This window comes from Eublepharis macularius, chromosome 7, assembly GCF_028583425.1.
Source record: "Eublepharis macularius isolate TG4126 chromosome 7, MPM_Emac_v1.0, whole genome shotgun sequence".
NCBI lineage: Eukaryota > Metazoa > Chordata > Lepidosauria > Squamata > Eublepharidae > Eublepharis > Eublepharis macularius.
In genome coordinates this window covers 74,951,564-74,976,794 of record NC_072796.1, presented here as the reverse complement: position 1 = coordinate 74,976,794, position 25,231 = coordinate 74,951,564, and the positions used below count along the sequence as shown (strand labels likewise).

Here is a 25,231-nt window from a genome sequence, read left to right as displayed (position 1 = left end):
GCTCATTGCCTCTTCACATAGAACTTCCACTCTGAGAGCATTTACTCACTCTGCGAGTCACTGTGGGATCCCGTTGAGCTTTAGATATCAAGTGTCCAAGAAGAGTATTGGTTCTGAGGAAACGTAATCGGATATTCGTTGCCTTAGTAAATTCTCTCAGCGCAGAAGAGTGGGTGAAATTATTTGCTCCTGGGCGACCATTAACCAATGATATCACAATCTAATTAAGGACAGTAAGAAAGAGTGCCATTTTTTAAAAAATGAACAGAATAGTACCAACGGCATAGTCTTATCCACTATACACATTACTAAATACATGTGATGGACACAGGGAACTAATAACAGGTAACTTTTATTGGTTTAAAACCTTTTCATCCCTCACTGTTAATTACAAATTCTGGAGGTAGTTTGAATCAACTAAAGCAATAACAACAACAATAACAACAAGCAGCAGCATAAAACCACCCTTAAAACAAATCAGAGCAATTAACCAAAAATAAAAGAAAACCATTAAACACCGTAGCATAGCAGCACCATTAAGCACCGTAGCATAGCCTGTATTAGCCGGACCATTCAAACCATCAGCCACCTTGTTTCAATGCCTCAAATGTCTCAGTAAACCAAGAAACAGAATGGCTATAAAACCAGTTCTAATCTAGCAAATCTATATGCTCGCTGGCCCTAACCTACGGGTCTTCCTGATATGGCTAGCTCCCTTTGTGTTATACTTTTGAAGAAGCCTACTGCCCAGAAAAAGACATCTTCTGCCTGGAACTGCCTGCTCAGGCAACCAGACTATTGTGAGTTCCTCTGTGGCTGACTTCTGAGGCAAATGCTACAGCTGCTCCAGTAACTGCTGGGTCTTCTCCTCAATAGCAGCAATGGAAAGAGCACCCCCAGCATCAATGATCTCTCTTCAACCCTCAGGTGAACCAGCTACCACTGCCTACAACTGTTCTTTATCAGAAAAAGAGGCAGTCCCAAGGAATAAATCTATAGCACCACAAACTCGGTTCCCGGGAATAATATCCACTGAACCATGTAACGAAATACAAAACTAATAAAGCTCTCAAAATGCAGTTGTATCCATACAAAATTATCTATTCAATTCATACATGCAAACAGTCAGTTTTAAACATATTTGATACATTCAATGTACAGAGAATAGACCATATAACGTCACTTGTATCTCACAGTGTGTATGGCTCAAAGTCTTCAATAATAGACACAGTCCTCTGTTCGAAGTATTGTCTTGTCTAACACACTGGAGAACAAGAAACCTGTAGTCCACACGAAGGAAGCACTGCCAGGTAAGGCCATTCCTCTTCCTGCTTGGTAGACAAGACGTAATACTTTGAACAGAGGACTGTTTGCATGTATGAACTGAATAGATAATTTTGTATGGATACAACTGCATTTTGAGAGCTTAGTTAGTTTTGTGTTTTGTTACATGGTTCAGTGGATATTATTCCTGGGAACCCAGTTTGTGATACAACTGTTCTTTGGCACCTGCAGCAGATCCTGAAGTAATACCTCCAGCATCTGAAGTGACTGCAAACCATGTGGTGCAAGCCACAGGCTAGCACAGTGGGAAAGTATTTTAAAATAGACTGCATTTGCGAAAAGTAAAGAGTAAAACTACTACAGAGAGGCAAATGTTTTGCCAGGTAACTGAGGTATAGCAAATTGTTTCAATAAGACTGAATTTACAAACTAAAATAAGCACATTTGCTACACTATCAATATATCTGTGAGGCCCCTCAGGGGTGAGGTCTGTTGCCTGCCCTTCTACCATGATACCACTGAAATATCCGATCCCCTGGGACTTCTCCTGCAGTCAGCTGCCTGTTGACCACTGCCCTCCAGGTTTCGTTACCCAATCAAGGGCTCCCCCTTTTGGCCTCAGAAACAGAAGGTGAGCTGTCGGGATTACATCACCCCTGGGAAGCTCCTTCCTGCCTTGGAGACTGCTTGCTAAGGGCAGCCTCCAAGATCAGTCCTTCTCTTTCCTCCTCAGCCAGAGGTTCTGAGCCCACCTTTATACTCCCACACCTCAGGTCCCTTGCCCAGCCCCACCCTTGTGCTTCACTGATGGCCTCCACCTGGTCTGGCCCCTTCTTCCTGCCTGGGTGCTTGCCCTGCTTGGGCAGGGCCAGAACCAGGTTGGAGGCTGCTACAGCTGGCCTGCTGGCACTAGGAGCTGGCTTCACCTCAGGACAGGGACTCCTAGCTGCAGCACAGGTGATGATGACATTGCAGCCAGGCAGTGCAAGCATGGCTGCACCTGTCAGCAGCCAGCAACATGCTTGGGCCACATTTAGCCAGTGAGGGCGGCTGCCCACACCACCGGGTATCCCAGCAGCAGCATCCCTGCTGAGCCCCAACGCACCACTGGACTGGAGGGTAGCCTTTCCAGGTGCCATGCTCCCCAGTGCCACCTGCTCCCCAGTCGCTGGGCTGCTCTGCACCACCACCTCTCACCACACCAGCACAACAGTCTCCAGTGTTGTCCTGGCCATCACACCACCTTGGCTTCAGGTGGGCGCTTCCAGGGGCTTAGGGGAAGGGTGGAGGCTGGTCATGGGCTGCGGTGACCAAGCTGCACCACAGCACCAGCTCTGGACAATAGAAGTAATGCCTGTAGCTTTAAAGAAACAAATGCATCCAGTGGCTGTTACTAAACAAGCACAACAGTATTAGCAGATTTCTAGTCTTGGTTTCTTTCAGTAAAAGGCAAGGGTGGGGGACAGACATATCCAGGGCTGTTTTGATCTTTGAGGAAGAACTGGGTGACTTAATAACTTAATAACATATGACTTCCCTGGCTCACCAGGCCTGGCTGCTTGCTACTGTTCAACAGCAGCCTTCAATGGAAGCCAGTGTAGTGTGGTGGTTAGAGTTTCAGATTAGGATCTGCAAGACCTAGGTTCAAAACCCAACTCTGCCATGGAACTTCACTGGGTGACTTTGGGCCAGTCACATGTTCTCAGCCTAACCTACTTTACAGGGTAGGGGAGAATTATGTAAGCTCCTATGGTCTCTGCTGGGGTTAAAGACAGGGTATAAATGAAGTAAATAAATCATAATACTGGAGGCATATAAAAGAAAGTTTGGTTGGTGAGTGGGTAAGAGAAAAGTAAGCAGGGAAAGGGGAAAGGCTATGGGAGCTGCCTGAAGGAGAAAAAGAGGAAACAAGGAAAGGGATACAGATGGAAATGAAGTGAACCCTGCAATTCCATGAATGTTCCCCACTTGTAACTTTATAACTCTGCATAGGCCCAACCAGTTCTCTGTCTATCCAGCCTCCTGATTCTTGTCCTAAGTATACATCTTTTGGCAAGCAGTATTTCCAGCCCTGTTAGTGCAGTCAAAAATACCATATATTAAAAAAAAAATACCAGCCAATCAAAGGATCACAATCAAAGGTCATAAAGTACCTATATACTGAAGGCTAAACCACATATATATAAAAGGCTGTGGTTGTCTAATCTTCCAAACTGTTTTTGTGATAACAACAATCATAGTTTCTCTTAATTGTTAACAGCAAACGAGGTATTTTGATTAATGGTCCTTTATGACAGCAAGAAAATACAGAATATTATTTTGGAATTTCCCCCCTAAGCAGGTTTTTCTGTTGATTAAAGAAAATGCTTCAAAGCTCTTTTTAACAAGAGCTCATTGTACAATAATAACAATCTGTAACAGCTCAGAACTCAGTTCTTGGAACTATGCTATTTTAAGAGCATGCTGAAATCTTTAATCCATGCCAATATGCATTTATTAGTACAAGAGGTCCCACTGATAGGGAAAAGTTATGGTCTATGCAAGGAAAGCAAAGGCACCTGTGAGTAACTGCAACAGTGAGCATAAGTACATGCGGTAAGTCTAGAAATGGAGGGGGATTAAAAAAGAAAAAAGAAAAAAAAGAAATGGAGGGGGATGTCTCATGGGAGAGGGGGCTCTCTGCGGCTGTAGCCTGACATTCCAGTACTCATCACCACTAGATCAACCCCTTGGATAGTGTAACACATAACCAGACAAGTAAGAAATGTAGAAACTGAAGATCTGCATTGCATTGTTTTAAATTTTGGAATCTTCATTGTGTCTCAGTGAGAAAGATGGGCTATAAATAAAGAAAATAGATATAGATATAAATATAAATATTGTAAATCAGATTTCTGAAGGGAGGGGGAGTAATACCTATTCAGACATCCAAATATTTTGAGCAGCAATTTGCCACTTATCTGGGAGGTGTCCACATTACTGACTCCTTTTGTTTATTCCCCACCTTTCTCCCTAGGGGGTACCCAGGACAGCTTATATTATATCCTCACAACAACCCTATGAGGTAGGATAGGTTGAGATTGTGTGGCAGGCTCAAGGGCACCAAGTCAGGATCCATGGCAAAGCAAGGATCCCAGATCCTAGCCCAACACCTCTAGCCCTTATACCAAACTGTCTCTCACGTTACTTCTTCTGAGGGCCATCAAACATGCAAATATGTGCACATCCTTCTATCAATTTTGTTTGCTCCCAGATAAGTAATTGTACTTTCTCCCTATATAAAAAGGGTATTATGGGACTAGCCCAAGTGAGTTTAAAGGTTTAAAGCCAGGAAAGGAAGCTAGGTAGTGCTCCTGCCAGCTTGGAGAATGAGGGCGGGGGGTGGATGGGTGAAGCGGCAACCCCACTGTTGAGTCAAATAAAGGAAAGAGATGGCAAGTGAGTGGTGGAGAGGCTTTCCTTCACAATTTCTAAAGTGGTGCTATTATGTTTCGCATTAAGACATCACTTCAAGCCAACACTGAGCTTGCTGCAACACATGCATATGAATATAATTCCCTCCCCACTCCAAAAAAATTCAGTCAGCACAAGCTAAGGGGCAGGCTGATTCAATGGTTAGGTAATGTGGGAAAGATGGTAAATTGGGGGATCAGAATAATATACTTAAAAGCATGGATATCCATAGATCAATCACAGGTTGAAAATTCCTGAATTATTCTGTGTTAAACTGTTGATACTGAAACTGTTGAGTTTGCTGCAATTATGCCAAGATGTCTCTCTCACTGAAATATGGGATGTTTCATGCAGTCAATGTATCTTGCAATGATATGCCACGAGTATTCTTAGTACATAGATGATAAAATAGGTAGAATAAATAATCAAATACAAGTTATGGAGTAAACAGGATACCTAACCTTGGATTGCTACGTTCTAGAAATGTAATTTAGATCACTGACAAGTGATCAATCAGAGAATGGCATCTCTTTTTTGGGGGGGGGGGGAAGAATTTTTAAAAGGTCATGAAATTGAATAAAGGTAGAGAAGACTGGCTCAGGGTGAACCTGTATCATATTTGGGGTTAGATTCAAACTAAATTTTCCGTCAGAGGAAGTAAAATTCCCTGCCTCCCCTCTCTCACTGCAATCCTCTGGTATCCATAAATGCTGCTCCTAAGTTCTCTTAGAGAAGCACTTCTGCTGCTACCATGTTGCTCACACAGCTTCTTTTCTGGCTTGCAGTGGTTTCCACTGCCATCCACCTCCTTTTCTCTGATATCTACCTTCTCTTTCAGTCTGGCCCTACTTCCCCATGCCCCTTGTCTGCCGGGCTCCTTCTCTGCCCTTGCCTCACTAGCCGTTGTCTGCACTTGTGTAGCCAGAGTTCCTTGAACTTCCTTTTTTAAAAAATCTGTGATTTTTCTACAAAACTGGGGTTTGCAGAATTAGATGTATGAAAGCAGTTTATTTTATAGGAAATCGTATTACAAAATCATTTTATAGGAAATCATGCACGCATATATATACACATACTGTGAGCAATAAAAGAAATGTGCTGCATCCACTAGTCTTATTCTGCTGCAATGTGCTCTCCATCCAAGTGAAAACATTCAAGTTTTGTTACATTTGTTGGGTTTCAGAAACAAAGGAGATTCAGCAACCCTATTGTAAGAGACAATCTGATCAGGATAGCCCAGGCTACAATCTCATCAGATCTCAGAAGCTATGCAGGGTCGGTCCTGCTTAGTACTTGTATGGGAGACCACCAAGGAAGACTAGGGTCGCTACACGGAGGTAGGTAATAGCAAACCAACTCTGAACACTTTTTGCCTTGAAAACTCTACAGCGTCCCCTTAAGTAATTTGCAATTTGATGGCACTTTCAACCTCCATTGTAAGGGATAGGCTGTACTACTGAGAAAAGCCCACTCGCAATACCACCATTTTCCATGAGGGGATCTTTCTGACCAGGGCTTTTTTTCAGCTGGAACGCCGTGGAACGGAGTTCCGGAACCTCTTGAAAATGGTCACATGGCTGGTGGCCCCGCCCCCTGATCTCCAGACAAAGGGGGGTTTAGATTGCCCTCCGCGCCACCCTCTGTCTGGAGATCAGGGGGCGGGGCCACCAGCCATGTGACCATTTTCTCCAAGGGCAAACCACTGAGTTCCACCACCTCTTTTCCCAGAAAAAAGGCCCTGGTCATAACCTATCATCACATGCATATGGATTAACTGAAGTTAGTCCCTTCACATACACACCTAAGGCAAGATTCTAAACCCTGGTTTAGAATCCTGAGTTTAGTAAGGGGAAACTAAATCTGATTGCCTTTTTCATGCAGGCATGGCAAAAAGCTGGATTCATGCACATTCAGAGACCCAGCATATAAGCAGTGTTTAGTATGTTGCCCTAGAGCTTGACAAACCCAGGTTCCAAATCCTACTGTGCCATTGAAGCTTGTTGGGTAACCTTGGCCTAGTCACACGCTCTCAGCTTAGCCTACCTCACAAGGTTGTGAGAATAAAATGGAGGAGAGGAGAATGGCATACGTGCTTTCCCCCTCATCAGAGAGAAAGGCTGGATACAATTAAACAATTAAATAAATAAATAAATAGTCAGTTTGACTGAATGTCTGAATGTAGTTTAAATAACATGACATTACCATAATTGAAAATTTTAGATTTAATGTTACAGTATAGTATTTAACACTTGTCATTACAAACTAGTTTAACAGTACTGACTAATTTTTCATTTTTATTGTGTTAGGATTGCTGAGGTAGTTTATGCAAAATGATATTAACAGTTAATGTTACAGCTGTTGTCCTGTACTTACCTCACCATTTTCTAAAGGCACAATCCGGGAATATTCTGTAGTGCATATGACATCATTATCCCTTCTAACACGAACATTAGCCTCCTTTCCAAAAAGTTCCCAGCAGTCTGTCTTAGAATCTAATTAAAAAGCAGAATCAAATAAAAAATATTTATATCTGTTTTGTCATATGCTTTAATCAAGACTTCAAAAAATGCAACATATCATTCAGACATGACAGTTAATCAGGTATAAACGTCCTCTGGCTTGATTTGGACTTTAGAAGCTCTTGGATTTTAGAAGCTCTTGTGGTATTCCCCCTTGAGTCTTTGTAAAAGACTCCGGATCTGAACTCTTTAAAAAACTAGTTCAACTATTTCTAAGAGTTCTCTGCCAGCTCATAATGCAGCTCATAATACTTCAACTGTCCTCAAAATATTATCTTTTTTTCTCCATTAAGACATTAATATCTGTGCTCAAGTTGTACAAGCTAATGACTGTTTTTAAAGTTCCAGTGAACTTTGCAGTCCTTGAGCTTGGTATAGGACACATCTCTAGGGGAAACCCCCAAGCCCTAAAAATATAGAATCTGTGCAATCTTTGTGCTCTGACCAAGCTCAGGTAAGTCCCCACTTGAATAAATAAAGTTTAGGCAAAGTCCTTTTATATACATTTTGTAAGTCCTTTCCTTAGCTCATTTCTTTGGTCAATGAGCTTCAATGAGCGTGCACATGAGAAAGAGACTAGGAAACAGTAGGGCAAGCAAGGGATTGGATCACAAAGATCTTTCCTGCATTTCCTCCCCACCACCTGTCCTTTCTAACCCTGCGGAAGATTATTCCTGGGGCCATGGCATCCATGTATAATAATAACCACATGAGTCTGCGGGGAGAGGGGACATGCTGAGGGAAAAAGTAGAAAGAGCAATTACATGTTCTCCCATCCCCCACTCCACCTTGTGTCCCCAGTTCAAATGGGATGCATGATGACCCTAGAGTAAACTTTCCCAGGGTCAGAAAGTACTGCTTGGGGGAGGGGAGGGAACATCATCTTCATCATCGAATAACATTCAATTTATATACCACCCTTCAGGACAACTAAACACCCAACTTAGAGCATTTTACAAAGTATGTTATTATTATCCTCACGACAATCACCTTGTGAGGTAGGTGGGGCTGAGAGAGCTCTGGAAGAGCTGGGCCACCCAGTTGGCTTCAAGCAGAGGAGTGGGGAATCAACCCGGTTCTCCAGATTAGGGTCTTGCTACTCTTAACCACTACACCAAAATCTGCGACTGACAGATCACCAGATCCAACCCAATATCTTGTTTGGGAGGTTACAAAAAACTAGCTTTTAAGAAGGACATATCCACCATGTCGTATTTAACTTCAGATATAATGGCTATGATGTAGAATACAATTAGGCACACTCAAGCCCCTGTGAAATCAGAGGGATGGATATTAATATGGTATTTGTCCTGCAGTCTTGCAACCTCATCCTAGCAGTATTATGCATGATGGTTGTTGTGGATTTTCCGGGCTCTATAGCCATGGTCTTGGCATTGTAGTTCCTGACGTTTCACCAGCAGCTGTGACTGGCATCTTCAGAGGTGTAGCACCAAAAGACAGAGATCTCTCAGTGTCAGAGATCTCTCAGTATTATGCACATTCAAACATTTATGCCTAAAGTTGTTTTTAAAAAGCTTATTAGCAGTCCCACATGGCTACCTGGATGATCAGGAAAGTGTTACAGAGTAGAGGGTATTTAACTCTTTCCTGCCATGCCTCTCAATTTAAATTGCCCTTCTGATTCTGAAATTCATTCTATGGAAGCAAAAACACAGGTACAAGTCATGTAACTATCTTCTACTTTCTGTGGAATTAACTGCAGCTTCAAAATGGCAATTTAAATAATTTAAGAATCCCGGGAAGAACAAATTAAATACCTCTACCTCAGCAATCCTTTCCCAATCTTCAAAGAAGTCACATGACATTGCTTATTAAACTCCAAAAGACACCAGAAGTCTGGTTGGGCCCTAATTCTACACAGAATTCTAATTCTATTGTACTCTTTAAATACTTTTCAAGTAGTCTTAAAACATTTAAGCCATTTCTTGCTTAATATGTTCCTGAGATCATGGCAATACTGTTGTTTACATAGTGAAGAATTATATAGTGAAGAATAGTTCCCATATTTTTGAAAATTCCCCCAGGTGGGGGTGGGGGAGGAATATTTGTGACTGTGAGAAGACTGTGAAGCCCTTCTTTAAAAGCTCCATTAAGAAATAAGTTGATACTCACAAGCAAAAAATTGCCATGGTATGTAAGTTCTTCCAAAGTCTACCGATCTTTCTAAAACCCATAGATCTGGACGAGGAGAGTTTGCAAATTTGATGAGGATATAGGCCACGTGAAAGAACTGGTGATAAAATACATGTAAGAGGTTTTAAAATATATTAATATAAATGGTTAGACTCATATTAATTCCTTTATGCAGTACAAGGAGAAAGTTAATCCTGTGAGGTCGTGTGAAAACAGCACAGTAAGATGGCATCTATCAGAATAGACGGCCATAGTAAATATTTTCTCTTCTTTGCAACTGTCTTTTATTAATTGGATGTGTTGTAACAAGTCTAAGAAAGTAAAGAGTTACTTCATGAACTGGTACTCTGGTACAAGGAAGACAACCAAATAACAATATTATAGATCAAATTCAAACTCTTGGGTGATCTTTATATGTCATAAGTGTATGTTAAATGCCTACCTGCTACCTTGAATCTTAACCTGGCATTCCATTCTAATGTTACAGACACAGATGTCCCAGGTCAAGAGGCTCATCTCCTATTTCATCGTGGTGCAAGTCCTACTACAATTAATGACATTTGTTCTGTTTGAAACATGGTGAGGACTGCAAATTTAATGGGCAACTGTACATTTACTCCACAATAGTCCTGTTGAAGCTGATGAGGAAAATTTGGGCAACTGGTTTAAGGAGTAAATAAAACTTCTTCTTCTAAAACAAACTGAGATTGGGAGGCACTGTTCTTTGGTAGTTCTAATCCTATCTGGGGGTAGGTTTCAGAAGGTGGTGCTGGGGTACTGCTGCTCAGCCCCTTGGTCTTTGGATTGCAATGTCCTATAAGATTCCACCTTGTCCCCCAGGCTTCTAAATATCTACGTGAAATTTCTGGGTGCGGTCATCAGGAGATTTGGGCTTGGTTGTCACCAATATGCAGTTGACACTCAGCTCCATCTGCTGCTTCCTGCTGATCCCAGGGAGGCTTCAGAAACCCTGGAGGAGCGCCTGGTGGAATTTTGGAGGCAGGCTAATAAACTGATGATTAATCCTGACAAGTTGGAAATGCTACCGGTGAGCAGAAGGCCTGACTCAGGATTTAAGGTATCCCATTCCGGATGAGGTTGCACTCCTCTTAAAGGAACAGATCCATAATTTGGGAGTGCTCTGGCCTATTGCCAGATAAGCATGTGGCAGTGGCGGCCATGGGTGCCTTTTGCCAGCTTTGACTGGTTAGACAGCTGTGGCCTTTCCTGGGCAGGAAAGATCTGGCTACTGTGGTACATTGCCCTGCATTCAACTACATTAGATTACTACCATGCACCATCTGTTTCTAGGCACAATTCATGGTGCTGTTGCTAACTTTTAAACCCCTATATGGGTTGGGCCCAACATACTTGAAGGACTGACAACTACCTTGTGAACCTACCCAACCACTGTGGCCATCTTCGGAGGCCCTGCTTTGGTTGCTCCCAGCTTCTGAGATTAAGCAGGTAGCAACCCCATTTAGCATGCTTATTGATATTTAAGCCCCATTTTAAATGCCCCATGTTTATTTTATATCCAAAAACTAAGAACTGAAATAGCATCCAGTCATGGCTATAAATTTTAGGAAGCAGTGAATCTTTAGAAATGGAATGTTTTCTGTGTAAAAATATTTTCCATCCCACATCTCTATGATACAGATATTGCCCCCCCCCCCCCCGTCGGAATAAGAGGCAGACACAAGGCTTGGGTAATAAAGGGCCACTTTTATTTAGGCAACAACATGAACTGCAACAACTAAAAAACCCTGGCAAGGGCCTAACCAGCGGTACAGGTCAAGCCCTGGGGTCACTCCCCTGGACCCCGCCTTGACCTGTCTGGGCGAGACCTGCTGCCACGGATGCGAGCCATTCACATGCATGGCTGGGATTTGGCCGGCCTGCCAGATGGTTTCCCCCTTAAACCTCCAAGCTTTAAGGCTACCTGAAACTGTCTACAATTGTTTTTATAAAGTACCAATGAAGCAATAGCTACAAGTGTGAAACAGCAATATATTTCAACATCTACTAAATGCAAGATGTAATAACTAGTGTTTGAAAGAACTAGTATTTGGGGGGAAATCAGTTAGTAAAGTTTTCCCTCAAACTCTGAGAAACAGGACCAAAAGCTAAAGATACAGAGAGTGACCTTTCGTTCAAGATATTTTGTTGTTCCCTTTTGGTTTCCCAGTGTTTCTTCTATTCTAGGGCCCTTTTCACACTAAATACCTGCTTCCAGAACATCGCGAAACGTAGCGCAAAAAACGTGGAAGATAGCGTCTTCTCGCGCAAGTTTTGCCTGACATCGTGCAAAACTCTCACAAGAAGACGCTATCTTCCGCGTTTTTTGCACTACGTTTCGCGGTGTTCCGGAAGCAGGTATATAATGTGAAAAGGGCCAAGGTCTTATTGTGTAGCAGAGGAAGGTTGTTTTGCCCTCTTCACACTCTTCTTTAAATATCTTATTCAGTAATGCCACAAACAGAACTATATATACTATTTCATCATGCGTCTTTTGGAAAATCTCATATGCATGGTCAACAACTAATGGGAACTATTTATTATGATTTCAGAAGCCAGGAACAAGATTCAACAAGACCCATACTTGCTGATCTGCCCATCCCTCACCTTTCCTACCTAAACGGTGATCGACCATAAGTTTTCACCTATGTATTTCATGTCAGAACATTTCAGCACCAATTAACAGGTCTTTCCAAAAAAAAACCCCTTGGGATGCTTTGGAGACTAAGGTAGAGAAGGAAACATAGCATACGAAAGGCTATGAGAGGCTAGTAGGAAGCAGAGGCCCCAGGAAGACTACAAGCAATACAAATAACAGACACCCCCGCCCTCAAAGGCCAAAGTCAAGGGATTTTTTATGCTATAGTCTGGAAGTCTTTTCATCTTCCAAAAGAATCTCTAATGTGGGATCTGAATTACACAGCCAACCTTCCTTGCTACTGGAGCTGCCAAATGTCTGGGTCAAGCTTCAAAAAAAAAGGAATCAGTTATTTTCCTATAACCAACAGAAAATGTTATGAACTTTTACCAAACCTCTGTGTGTGTGTGTGTGTGTGCGCGCGTGCGCATGCGCACACACGTTGGATGCAAAGTTATTTCTTTTCAGAGAATTTCCTTGCTTAAAATAACACATTCTTTTAAACACACACACACACACACACATTTCTCAAGCTATCCCTTTCCTCTCTAAGCACCCTGCCATTCCAAGAGTCACAGAAGGTAAAAGGAAGCTATCAACTCACAACCTACCGAATGAAAGGACAAGAGATATTTTTAAAATCTTAAGTGGGGAAAAACAGTACCGCAGATGGGGCAGAACACTTGTGCACCCACTTGCACCAGCTGCCCTGAAATCTATCACAGTCACTGGGGATTGCAGCCTTCAAGCAAAACGAATAGAAGGAATGTATTTATTTATGCCCCTTCTCCGGGGAACCTGCCCAAGGCAGCTTACAAAATAAAACACAAGGAATATAGAAAACATTAAAACTTTGTCATTAAAACCCAGCATTAAAAACCCAGCCAGAGCATAAAAATATAAATTGCTGGGCAGGAAGTTGAACATTCATATTTTCAGAGACTGTATGAAAATGGCATACAAAACATACACGTAACTATACATTCTGTAGCTTCTTCAAAAGACACAAATGGACAATTTACACTTACAAAAATTATTTGGGTTAGATATGATCAATGTTTAAGTGCAGATCACCTTAGGATTTTAGACCAATCTTAAACTTACTTGACTATAAATCACAATAAATCATTGTTTGGACCCTGGCCTGTAATGGAAATATATATATATGACTAGGATTGCATGAGGCACTTTGACAACTTCTAATGGTTTATTTGGCTACAGTTAAGGTTTACCTAAATGTCTTCTGATACTGCTTAGTGTGTTAACATGTCATAGTTTGGAGTATAAAAACTGTCTCAATAGCTTCCAAAGCTCAGGTCTGTATTTCTAGAAACTGAGGCCTGAGATACATAGTCAATTATTTATTTCCAGTTACCATTCACTTGCAATAGCATGAAAAAATAAGATATTTATGCTTACAAGTTGCTATTTGGCTATCCAGCACTATGATCCATAACTATAATAGGGCAAGTTGGCACATCATAAAATTGTCTTAAAAGAAGACTGTCAAAGGCTCCCAAGGTCTATCCTCCTATGTTCATATTAGTACCAATTTCAAGGGTAAACAGAACAGTTTCCGACATCAAGTGTATCGAGTTACTTCTGAACCATTCAAATATAAAATATTATGTATAATCGCAGTACCTACAGGAATCAAAAACGTTTAAATGAACATGCAACTTCAAGTGCTTACCTAACCCTATATTTATTTCACTCTAGTTTCTTTCAGACTACTCTCCTTAAACCAGAAACTCTCCATGAACTCTGCCAACTATGTATGTAATAACCATTATCTTGAACTGAGCACGGTAACTAATAGGTAGCCAATGGAGTTACTGTAGGATGGGAGTGATGTTCCTGCTCGCTCGCTCCTGATAATAGTCGAGCTGCAGCATTCTGCACCAATTGGAGCCTCCTAGGTAACTTAGATGGAAGACAAATGTATAATGCATTACAATAGTCAAGTTTTGATGTTACCAGTGATCTAAGATTTCTATTGCATCTTGTGGGGACCTGGATAATGAGATATAGAGTTGGGGATCATCTGCATATTGATGACATCCAACTCCATAGCTGCAAATGAGTTCTCCTAAAGGTTTTACGTAGAGGTTGAATAACATGGGAGATAAGATTGCGCCCTGTGGGACCCCACAAGATAATTCCCATTCTGGAGATAGCTGATTTCCGACGGCAACCCTCTGAGTCTGTTCCATGAGAAACTATTTAAACCAGTCCAAGTCACATCCTCTGATGCCCACTTCTGTCTCTAAATGCCTCAACAGGATGGCATGATCTACTGTATCAAAGGCTGCAGACAGATCCAGGAGGAACAATAAGGAGGCATGGCCTTTGTCTATATTGAGACAGAGATCATTCACTAACACTATTAGTGCTCTCTCTGTTCCATGTCCTGGTCTGAATCCAGACTGGAAAGGGCCTAGAGCGCTAGAGTTTTCCAAGAAGATCTGGAGTTGGTCAGCTACTAATCTCTCAATCACTTTGCCCAGAAAGGGCAGATTAGAGACTGGATGATAATTGGCCACATCAGCTTAGTCTAGAGATGGCTTTTTAATTAGCGGACAGATAACTGCCTGTTTGAGCGGCCAGGGGAAGGTGCCCTGAGTTAGTGACTGATTTACAATAGTGGTTCACATGTGAGTTTTACTTGATTTTAACAGCCAAGATGGGCAAGGATCAAGTGCACAAGTAGTGGCTTTCATAGATGCCAGGATCCTGTTAAGGTCTGTCATTGTTATTGGTTCAAAGCAGTCCAAATATAGGCCAGATGGTGTATTAAGCATTTCTTCTATCTCGTTTGTATTGCAGCTAGCATCTAGATCAGAGCGTATTCATGCTATTTTATCAGCAAAAAACTTAGCAAAGGCCTTACAGCTAATTGTCTGTTCTTGGGTCTGTAAAGGTTCAGATTTAGGGGTTAGAAGGTGTCTGGATACCCTGAAAATTGGGATGGTCATGAAACAGCTGAAGCAATGGTTGCCGAGAAGTAACGTTTCTTTGCCACTTTCATTTCCACTTCATAGATCCTCCAATGTGTTCTGTAGCAAGTTCTATCAGTTTCCGTGCGTGTTTTACGCCAACGTCTTTCTAGATGTCTTCCAGCCCTCTTCAGGTCAGCCAACTCCGTGGTAAACCATGGTGCCGGCTTCCATCCCAAGGGCCGGAGGGGTTGACAAGGAGCAATGGTATTGATAAGTTTCACAGAGCTTTACATTCCACGCTCCTACCGCAACATCTGTGGAGCATGTGTCTGGAATTCTAAAATCCCCCAAGGCATTTTGGAATCTGGAAGGGTCTATGAGCCTTTGTGGGTGAATCGTTTTAACTGGACCCCCTATTTTGTGGGGTGTTGGGGCCATATTCACGTTTGTCTTCAGCAGATGATGATCTGACCATGGTTCAGGCCGAGTCTCTAATGTTGAAATAAGACTTTCCCTCAAAGGCTCAGTGCAAAATATTAAGACTGCTGTGTGGCCTCTTTCATGTGTAGGGCCTGACACTATTTGAGAGAGGCCCAGGGTTTCCAGGGAAGCTATATATTCCTGAGCCAAGCCTGACTTTGAACACTCAGCATGGATGTTGAAGTCTCCCAGAACAGTAAGTCCAGGTGTTTCCAACACCATGTCTGCTAGCAGCTCTGCCAACTCAGAAAGGGTGCTTACGGAGGAGCTGGGTGGTCTGTAAACAAGCAGGATACCCAGTCTAGCTTTAATTCCCAGAGACAGGAACATTCAGTCAATACCAGGTATAGCTTGTACTGGAGATCTGCAGAAGTTGAAGGACTTGCGAAGAATAATAGCAACTCCTCCGCCCCAGCTGCCACAACGAGGTTGGTGTAGGACTGCCCAGCCAGGGGGAGTTAGTTGGAAAAGAGACACGTCATTTTCCAGCAGCCAAGTCTCTGTTAGGCAAGCCACACTAATTTTCTCATCCTGCAACATCCCAGCAATGCATGCAACCTTGTTCCTAACAGATCTGGTACTGCATATTATTGTAGTGGGGGGTAGTGGTGGAAGTGGCCCCATTATCAGTAGGGGGAATGCTGGAGAGGTTGGATAAGCCACGAGCATTACTGCTTGATGCTGGGTGCCTTTGGTAAGTCCTGCTCCCATATTTACCAGCTCCCAACTGCACTGGAATAGCAAATGTGCCAGACATTTTCACCAAGCAAGTAAATAATAAAAAGCTTAGCATGGTACTCTAGAACCATGTACTAGAGTATCAGACATACTGATATTTAATAGTTTTATTCTACCTTTTCTCCAAGGACCTCAAAACAGTGTATATTGTTTGCCCCTTATCTATTCTATACTCACAACCACCCTATGAGGTAGGTAAGGCTCCAAGCGAGTATGTGACTGGTCCAAGATCACCCAGCTAGCTTCATGATTTGAGCATGTCTCTCTGTGCATAGATTCTCCATGTGGAACAGCACTGGCAAAATAACTCCCCTCCACATGGCTTTCATGTTAGAATATTGCTTGCATTGTGGAGAGGCAGGAGCCTTTTCTCCCTTTGTGGTGCCATTCAAAGCCCCTTTAGGCTTTCCTTTTTTTTCTGAAGTAGTTCCCTGCAGCTGCTGTGTGCCTGAAGAAGCACATTAAAACAAGTGCATGCCCATGCAGAAAAGTATCATCTAGAGTACTCTTAACCTTTCTCCTTCCCCACCATGAGAAAAACGTGTGTGTCCATATAGTGCCTGAAACTTTTTCCTGATGGGGCAGTGCTAAAAGGAACTGAGATAACCAAAAATACATTGGAGGGAGAAAAACCCTTGTCCATGGCCCTAATCCCAAAGGAGACCTCTACAGCCGCCACTTAGTTTTAAAATCAATAGGAAATTCATTTGTGAATGCAACAAAAGATATTTTAAGCAAAGATTTCTTAACAATTCAAAAGAAAGCAACCTAATTAATCATATTTAATACCAATAGCAGCAGAAACTTTAAATGACAAGAAAACACCTGCATGACTTTCCCAGTATACCTTGATTTGTACATAGTAATACATAAAATGCAATTAATGGTAGTATTAGGGTAAAATAGATTAATTATTAACATAGTAATAAAGATTGCAATGAAGGTTATAAAAAGGTTAGACTTAAAAGAAGATAGACACTGGGAAATTGGCTGAACTTCCATTTCTTCATGAATCAGCTTCTGCTGTTTTGGGGAGGAGGGAAGCAAAGTAAAAATAATTCTGCTATGAAGTTTCCTGGAGTGGAAATCTAACCCTTAGGGCCAAGTACAAAATTTGTCGGACGACAGCAGTCTAGGAGAAGCCATCTCTGGTTGATCTGCCTACAACACCATCCATCAAGCAGCAAAATCAGATACTACAGATAGTGAAAACACAGACATGAATGACAAAAGTGCATCGCATTGCAAGAGCACTGGGTTTACACACCCAGATATCAGATGGTATGAAGAAATACATTAGACTGCAACCTCTTACAGAAGGCCTGGCAAGAAAGGGATAGGAACTTCTACACTATTAGAAGTGTACTACACTGACATTCAGTATGTTTTTCAGTTTTCAGAACAGCTATTTGTATGTGAATGCTGTGAGTTCTAATCTACATAGCAGTCATAATGTATGTAACATTCTCTTACAACTACTTTAAAATTACAGTTATATGAGGCTGAGCACATATGGGGGAACTTTCTGTCAATCAAAGGTCTATTGAATCTGTGAGTTGCTTAAATGTTGCAAGGATGACTAATTGGTAAATGAGTAACACGGGCTCCTGAAAACACTAGAATGTGCCACAGGAGCTGCTATTTCTCCTCCCCCCTTTGTTTTCAGGGGCACAGGGCATAATAATAGGCACCAGCACGCCGAATGTTTCAGCTAAATCTACTAGCGGCAGCTTGGGTGTGTAGCTTAAGCAGAGCTGCCGGACTTCAATGCATCGGACCAACAATGAGGCTATCAAAAGTTCACCAAACCAAGCAAGCCCAAAACAAACAGGTAAGCAATGCAACAATATACCAAATACTCCAAATATTTTCTCCAAAAACTTTATAAATACTCAATGTGAATTCATTCAAAGATCTAATAAATCACTGTAACAACACTCAGTATCAAAAATACAACACAATGTCAAAAATACAGCAAGGTATGACAATACTGAAAAGTGCATATGTCCTCAAATAGAAGAATGGTATCTTATGAGTTCTCTTATAAATGTTTTTCCAATTTCAATGATGAGGACTCCCGCTGTGCAAGCGGGAACAATTGGATAGTCCCTCGGGAGACGGTGGAGAGGAGCGGTGGATCTAGGAGGAGATGGTGTAATTCTTCAGGAAGAAAAAATTGGGAAGCCCTGAGGGGCTCCCCCGCCCGACAAGCTTCCGGATATCTTAAGCTCGTTTCATAAGCACTTCTTCACGGGGCGATATTCCTCCTGCCATGGTGTAATCTCTCTATATCATAAAAGACCAGACCAGAATACAATATCTGCTCTCACTCTCCATATTAAGCCATCCTCCCATCATCCCATGAACTCACCATTCTTCTATTTGAGGACATATGCGCTTTTCAGTATTGTCATACCTTGCTGTATTTTTGACATTGAGTGTTGTATTTTTGATACTGAGTGTTGTTATAGTGATTTATTAGATCTTTGAATGAATTCACATTGAGTATTTATAAAGTTTTTGGAGAAAATATTTGGAGTATTTGGTATATTGTTGCATTGCTTACCTGTTTGTTTTGGACTTCAATGCATGGAATCGGGAGCAGTTTTGTTTGCAGCAGGAGGAAGTGCTGTGGTCTGTCTTTTGTCACCCCCCCCTTTCCACTCTTTCAATTGGGAGTAGTGGAAGTACTTTTTCCAGATGCTCCCTTCGTAGGGAGTTCAATTTGCTAAACTGCAGGAGAACTCACTTTTTGCATGATGGGAATGGAGCGAAGCCATTTTACTACAAGGGCATGCTCCTTTTCTGAAAATTTATGATACATGGCCAGTTGTCCTGTTTCCCATTGCCGTTGAGTGTGGCCCCACCCTTGTCTTTTACCTACAGCTTGTTGGGCGGCTCCCAAGCAGAGGACAACCTCCTTGTGAATGGAAGAAATTTCAGCAATAAGTGAGCAGACCCATTCATCATTAACAACCAGTGTTTCTAGGTCTGGGTGCAGGCTGGTGCCTAGCCCAAAAGCTTCTGGGAGGAGCATTTTACAGCCAGTCATTACTGCACGTGGAAAGAAGTCATGAATAACTTCGGTGCCTCTGAAGGCTATTAAAATAATGGGCAACTTCTCATCCCAATCTCTGCCCGAGGAGTGCACATCTTCTGCAGGACCTCCTTGAGGGTGCGGTTGGTGCATTCAATGTTCCCAGAGCTTTGGGGGTGGCCAGCTATGTGAAACTTTTGCCTGATATCTAGGGCTTTACATAATTCCTGTGTAACTTCTCCAATGAAATGCAGTCTCATGTTGAAATCTAAGGCCTACATGATTCCCCACCGACTCCACACACTTTGTTAAAGAGTATCTTTGGCATGGTGGCAGCAGTGTTGTTGTGGCAGGAGAAAACTTCCACTCATTTACTAAAAGAATCAATGATCGTCAGGCAGTATTTATTGTCATGGACGGTGGTTGGACTGAGTGGCTATCAAAGGTGTGACAAGAAAACACAGCACAATAGGAGGAAGAGAACATCATACTCACCTGTTCTTGCAGCTGTGGTCTTTTTAAGCAATAAATCCAACCTAAGTGAGAGAGGTTTTGCCTTCTGGCATTCAATCACATGCACGAAGCCCCACTAACCTTTCTAGTTGCTTTTAAAAACATGCAGGCAGACACTGTGGCCCCGAGCACTACGTCCTGAAAGAGAATAGCTGAGCTGCCGCTCTGCTAAAACTGCCCGTGCCCAAAAGCCCAATTGTACCTTGCCAGCCTGCTGAGCATCCTCAATGCTGCATGCAGCTTAGAGCCGATGTTTCTGTGAAAGAGTTTTCCAGGCCCCCGATGCATCAGCCAGCCGATGCCTGAGCCTTACTTGAACTTGCCCAAGAGGGGAAGCTTGCCTTGGAACCCTTAAGCCCTGGACTACCCTGACAGCATTTGGACTATGTTATGGCTCAGAGCTACAGCCGCCTTCCCCTATTGGATATCGGGGGGTGGGGGTGCCTCCATGAACTCTTTTCACCGAGGCATTTGACTTCAAACTTTAGCCGCTTGAGCCCTCCAGCTCTATTTACCTAGATAAGAGGGATGGGGGACATGTAAAAATTCTCCACCTTTCCTCTCTTTGTAAAAATATGCAGTTTCTCTGCCTCCATTTATTGCATGTGTGTGCCTCCATAGTATGTTAAAATATAGTGATTGTATGTTGAATAACTTAGTTGATTGATGTTGAATTTGTTTAAAGTTACAATTGTTATGTTTTAGAAAGTGGATGTTTCATAGGATAGCTTTAATTAATTGATGAAGTTTTGTTCATGTGAGTCTGCAGAAAAGGATTCCTTTTGGTTTAAAGTCTCCATTCGGCTACCAAACAGCATTTTGTTTTTAATCTGGCTTGTATCCTTAAATAGCCCCTTTTATACTGAGAGAGAAGGTTGACGGCTCTGTCCTAAAACCTCCCTTCGATACCCTCATTCCTATCCTCTTGACCCAGGCCCTTGAATCAAGACTACACCTTGTGGCACCGTGAAGTTCGCCCAGAAGGGCAGGGCTCCTTCACGGGGGCGGGGGATTGTGAGCAGTCTGTCTAGCCTTCATCACTCTAATAATTGCTTATGATATGAAATCACAAGCCACTCAATCCAACGTGCTCCACACTGCACTAAGCAAGCTGCCTGGCTATGCAGAAAGTTGCCTTTTCTGGCCCGGGAGACTTGGAACGCATGTACAACACAAATTAAATGCCGAATGATTAGGTGTCATTGTCTCCTGCCACTCATGCCTCAGACTGTAGCTCTTTTGACAAGAAAGGCACCTGAGGAATTTCCTCCTTGACACGCTTCAGACACTCCTTCCCCTTTATCCTTTTTAAAAAACAAATCCTGTCTGGCAATTAAGAGTCATCATCCATCTCTGGAAAAGTTTTATTCCATCCTGGGAATACTTAATCTAAATTTCAAAGTCTATCGTCCATACCTGAAGACGCTTAACGTAAACTCCAGTTTCATTGTCAGGCGCTTGAATACTCAATCGCTCTCTTTTGTCACTTGCCGGAATGCCGTTCAAAGTCATCAAAGTCTTGGTCCATCCCAGGGGATAAACATTAAAGTCTTTTGTACAAGAACTGCTCTGCCTCAGGGCCTGTTTTGCCCTATAAATATTTGGGCTTTGCCCCAGCCAATGTGTGCACACCCACCTGGATCCACACGTCACACTCTCAGATCCTAGTCTGAGCCTCTCTCTGAGAAAGGCTGGCCATTCCTTCCTTTTCTGCAGACCTTTCGACTCCTCTGATAGGTAAATATTCCCCCAAACCTGTGCTATTCCCTATTTTCTAGCTTTATTCCTAGGACTCTTATATGCTTGCCAAAATATGTTTTTGCATTGATCTATCTGTATGTATGACCAGGGCCGGATCAAGGGGAGGCAGGGGGGGTAGTCTACCCCTGGCGCCGCCAGGGAAGGGGCGCCGGGAGCAGCTGCCAGCTGCTGGGAGCGTGTGGGCAGCAGTGCGGGCAGCCTCGCAGCCTCCCGTGCTGCCTTTCGCCTGTCCCACAGGACAGAGGGTGGCCAGCCTGCTGCATGCCCCGTCCTGCAGGGCAGGCAAAAGGCAGTGTGGCCGCCCGCACCACTCGCCTGTCCTGTGGGGCAGGCGAATGGCGCGGGCAGCCTTGCAGCCCCCCTCGCTGCCTTTTGCCTGCTCTGCACGACAGGGTGCAGCAAGCCTGCCCTGCAGGACAGGGCGTGGCAAGCCGGCCGCCCTCTGTCATGTAGGACAGGCGAAAGGCAGCACGGGGGGCTGCGAGGCCGTCCACGCCACTTGCCTGCGGGGAGGCAAATGGCACAGGCGGCTTCCCAGCCCCGCACGCTGCCTCCGCCACTCTGCCCTGCGTGATGACATCACTGAAATGACGTCATCACGCAGTGCTGGGAGCGCGCGCATGAGCGGTCAGACTAGGGTTGCCCTGGGCACTGGCAACCCTAGATCCGGCCCTGTGTATGACATATTTCTTCTTCAATAAAAACTACCTTTGTTTTGGAAGAACACTCGTCTTGTTGACATCCTTGAGGAAGGGACCCGGTAAATATCGGTGGAGAATCTCACTAGTTACTTACTGCTTCTCGCTAAGCGTTCTCCTTGCTTGCTAATTTCCCCGAATTTGCAAGTAGACTCATTCTGGTAACACAGCAGCTAGAATCAGGGCTGGTTCCAGGTTTTGGGGGGGCCTGGTCATAGAATACCCTATGCCCACTGCTAGGCTCCTCTTCTTGCCTCCCACTACCTACCTAGTGGTTAAGATCGTGGGACTGTAATCTGGAGAACCAGGTTTGATTCCCCACTCCTCCACTTGAAGCCAGCTGGATGACCTTGGGCTAGTCACGGCTCTCTGGAGCTCTCTCAGCCCCACCCACCTCACAGGGTGTTTTGTTGTGGGGATAATAATAGCATACTTTGTAAACCCCTTTGAGTGGGCATTAAGTTATCCTGATGAGTGGTATATAAATCAAAGCAGGCAGTGGAAGGGTGTGAGTGCAAGCAGCAGAGGAGATGTATGAGTAGGGAGTCACCAGCAGGGGGCCCACCACAAGCCACAGTCTGGCACTGGCTGTTTGCCATGTGCTGACACCAGCCCTGGCCAGAAGAGTCCTTAACCCATTTTTCCCTGTCTATTTTTCTCCTACAAACTCTCTAGGCCATTTTTATCACTTTCCTCCATTAGGGAACTGAACCAATGGGTGCCTGAATGGTTGTACATACTTCTGCTTGCTGATCTTCCCCTGCAAATGACCAAAAAGTGCCTTTCCTTTAACTTGGTAAATGCAGATTTTAAAAAAAAATTGTTGAGGCAACATGCAATCCCCACCCTTAGCTTAGAACAGACCATGATCTTGTAATATCTTGCTAAGTTTCAGTAGTCAGTGAAAGAGTAACAGCTTACAAGATGTAGATGAACCTATTTTTTTGGACAGTGTTCTTAATATGGTTCTAAAATCTAAATTAACATTGTATAATCTCAGAAGTCTGGGAAAGTAGCAAAGCAGTCCAATCTACGTAGCATAAGGCTGACATGATAAATATGAGTAACCAATATTCAGATAACTGAGTTGTAAGCTATTATGAATCCCATCAAAGCAAGTAAGAGCAAAAAGCTTCCCAGCATAAAATAGTAAATTATCAACTGTTATAAGTTTGAGTCAGGCAGGCTATTCATAAAAAAATATAAAGCATGAAACATTAAAAGACCTGAGTAAACACTGAATGCAACCAACTGTTCACAGACTACATATCCTATCCCAAGGCATTTCCACCAGATGTTTATGCAACTTTTTCATCACTCTCAAAGAAAACAGATCCTGGAAAGAACCTTAGCAGCTTATTCCCCTGCTAAATTGCCTTGATGATCAGGACACTTCCCAAATATTTAATACAAATTTCATGTAGTTTAAATCAATGGCTTCTTGTGATAATTTCACATTCATCTTTTTAACATAAACCCCACAACGTATATCCTTCCTCTACTTTTCTGCGCTCTACTGACCTTTTTAACATTAAGATGTGAATGAGCACACATGTCTGTGCGTGCACTTCTGTATGCACCCAGTTCTATCCCGAGGCGATGTAAATCCTAAATAATTCTACCAAGTACAACAGTTACTGTGCAACTATGTAGGTCAAACCAAAGCAAAATTTGATGAAATAATACAAAGTCAGCAAAAGGACTTCAAAGGACTTTTTAAAAAACATGTTCTCCTAATTTTCCTTATATGATGATGTACGACTTGGCTTTCAACAATAGTTCTCAAGCCTGTCTATGGTGATCTGATAGAAAAACAATTCTAATCTCATCTCTGTTTCTAGCAGAAACGAGGAGGCTGAAAAATTAATATTTTAATTTTGAAGAAGAAATTAACAATAGATTAGAAGCATGTCAAAATAGGACCTGAGAGACCCAGGTCTGAATCCCCACTCTGCCATGGAAGCTTGTTTGGTGACCTTGGATCAGGAATTTGCTCTCAGCATAATCTACTTCACAAGGTGTTAGGGGTTGTGAGGTTAGAATGAAGGATTAGTCACTCTGTTTAGTGCAAAGCATGGCTTACAATAACAAATAACAACTAGAAATAACAAATTGAACCAGAATGTGCAAGGACTGGAGTGAGAGGGAACTGGGCAGGTGAACACATGTTTTGTTCATGTATATTCAAACCATGGTTTGGCATTATGTCTCAACTGAGCCATGTCTCAACTTACCTCTAGACTGCAACTTGCCCTAAAAACAGAGGCAGGGAGATGCAAGTCAAGCATAGGGACGTTCAGTAAGAATCTTATTTAGGGCGAGCAGTTTCGCTGGCTGCTTTCAGTATGCTTTGCTGATAGACTGGTAAACAGTCTGGTTGTCAGCAGTCAACATGCTTAATAACGCTTAACAAAGTTCTTCAAAAGTGTCCTTAACTATAATATTCCCACTGGACATGGATACTAGGAGGAAAAGCTTTTGCAACCCAAGAGTCATTTGAATTTTCACGAAAATAAAGCTGGAGGGTATTGTGGCCCACTCTTTAGAAAGTTCTAAATTCTTATATTCATTATACAGGATGGAAGGGAGTCACTGGTGGTCTTTAAGAGAGAATAGGAGGAACTCAGCATATAAAAAAGCTGTGGTTTCATTTGTAACCCGCTTCCTCTAATTGTGTATATTTAATGACTGCTTTATAACAGAGCTAAGGAATTTCACACAAAGCAATGGGGGGTTTTTTAACATGAAGGAAGCATAAAACAGCACGTTGCAATAGGCTGCAGAGTAATCTGGATAAACTTTTTGCAATAATCTCCACCCTACTAAATACTTTAGACCCATTTCAAAACGCTATATATCAATTTATGTACTGTATCTTGGATGCCTTGGTTTTGTATTGAATGATTGATATTTTCAGACTGTATTTTAGGTAGGTTATTTATTGTAATCATTGTATTTTAGCACTGTTGCATTTTCTCTATGTACTTATTGGAATATAT

The 25,231-nt window shown here is 42.7% G+C and overlaps 1 protein-coding gene across 1 annotated transcript in view; it reads right to left on the bottom strand.

The window, feature by feature from the left end:
• Positions 1–25,231, bottom strand: part of LAMA3 (laminin subunit alpha 3) — a 172,196-nt gene that overhangs the window by 125,974 nt on the left and 20,991 nt on the right. The window contains exons 3-5 of the mRNA XM_054985871.1: positions 9,390–9,507; positions 7,111–7,229; positions 50–220 (exon numbers count right to left, since the gene is read on the bottom strand). Of these exons, the coding sequence (XP_054841846.1) occupies positions 50–220; positions 7,111–7,229; positions 9,390–9,507 (408 nt within the window). The remainder of the gene's footprint in view (positions 1–49; positions 221–7,110; positions 7,230–9,389; positions 9,508–25,231) is intronic.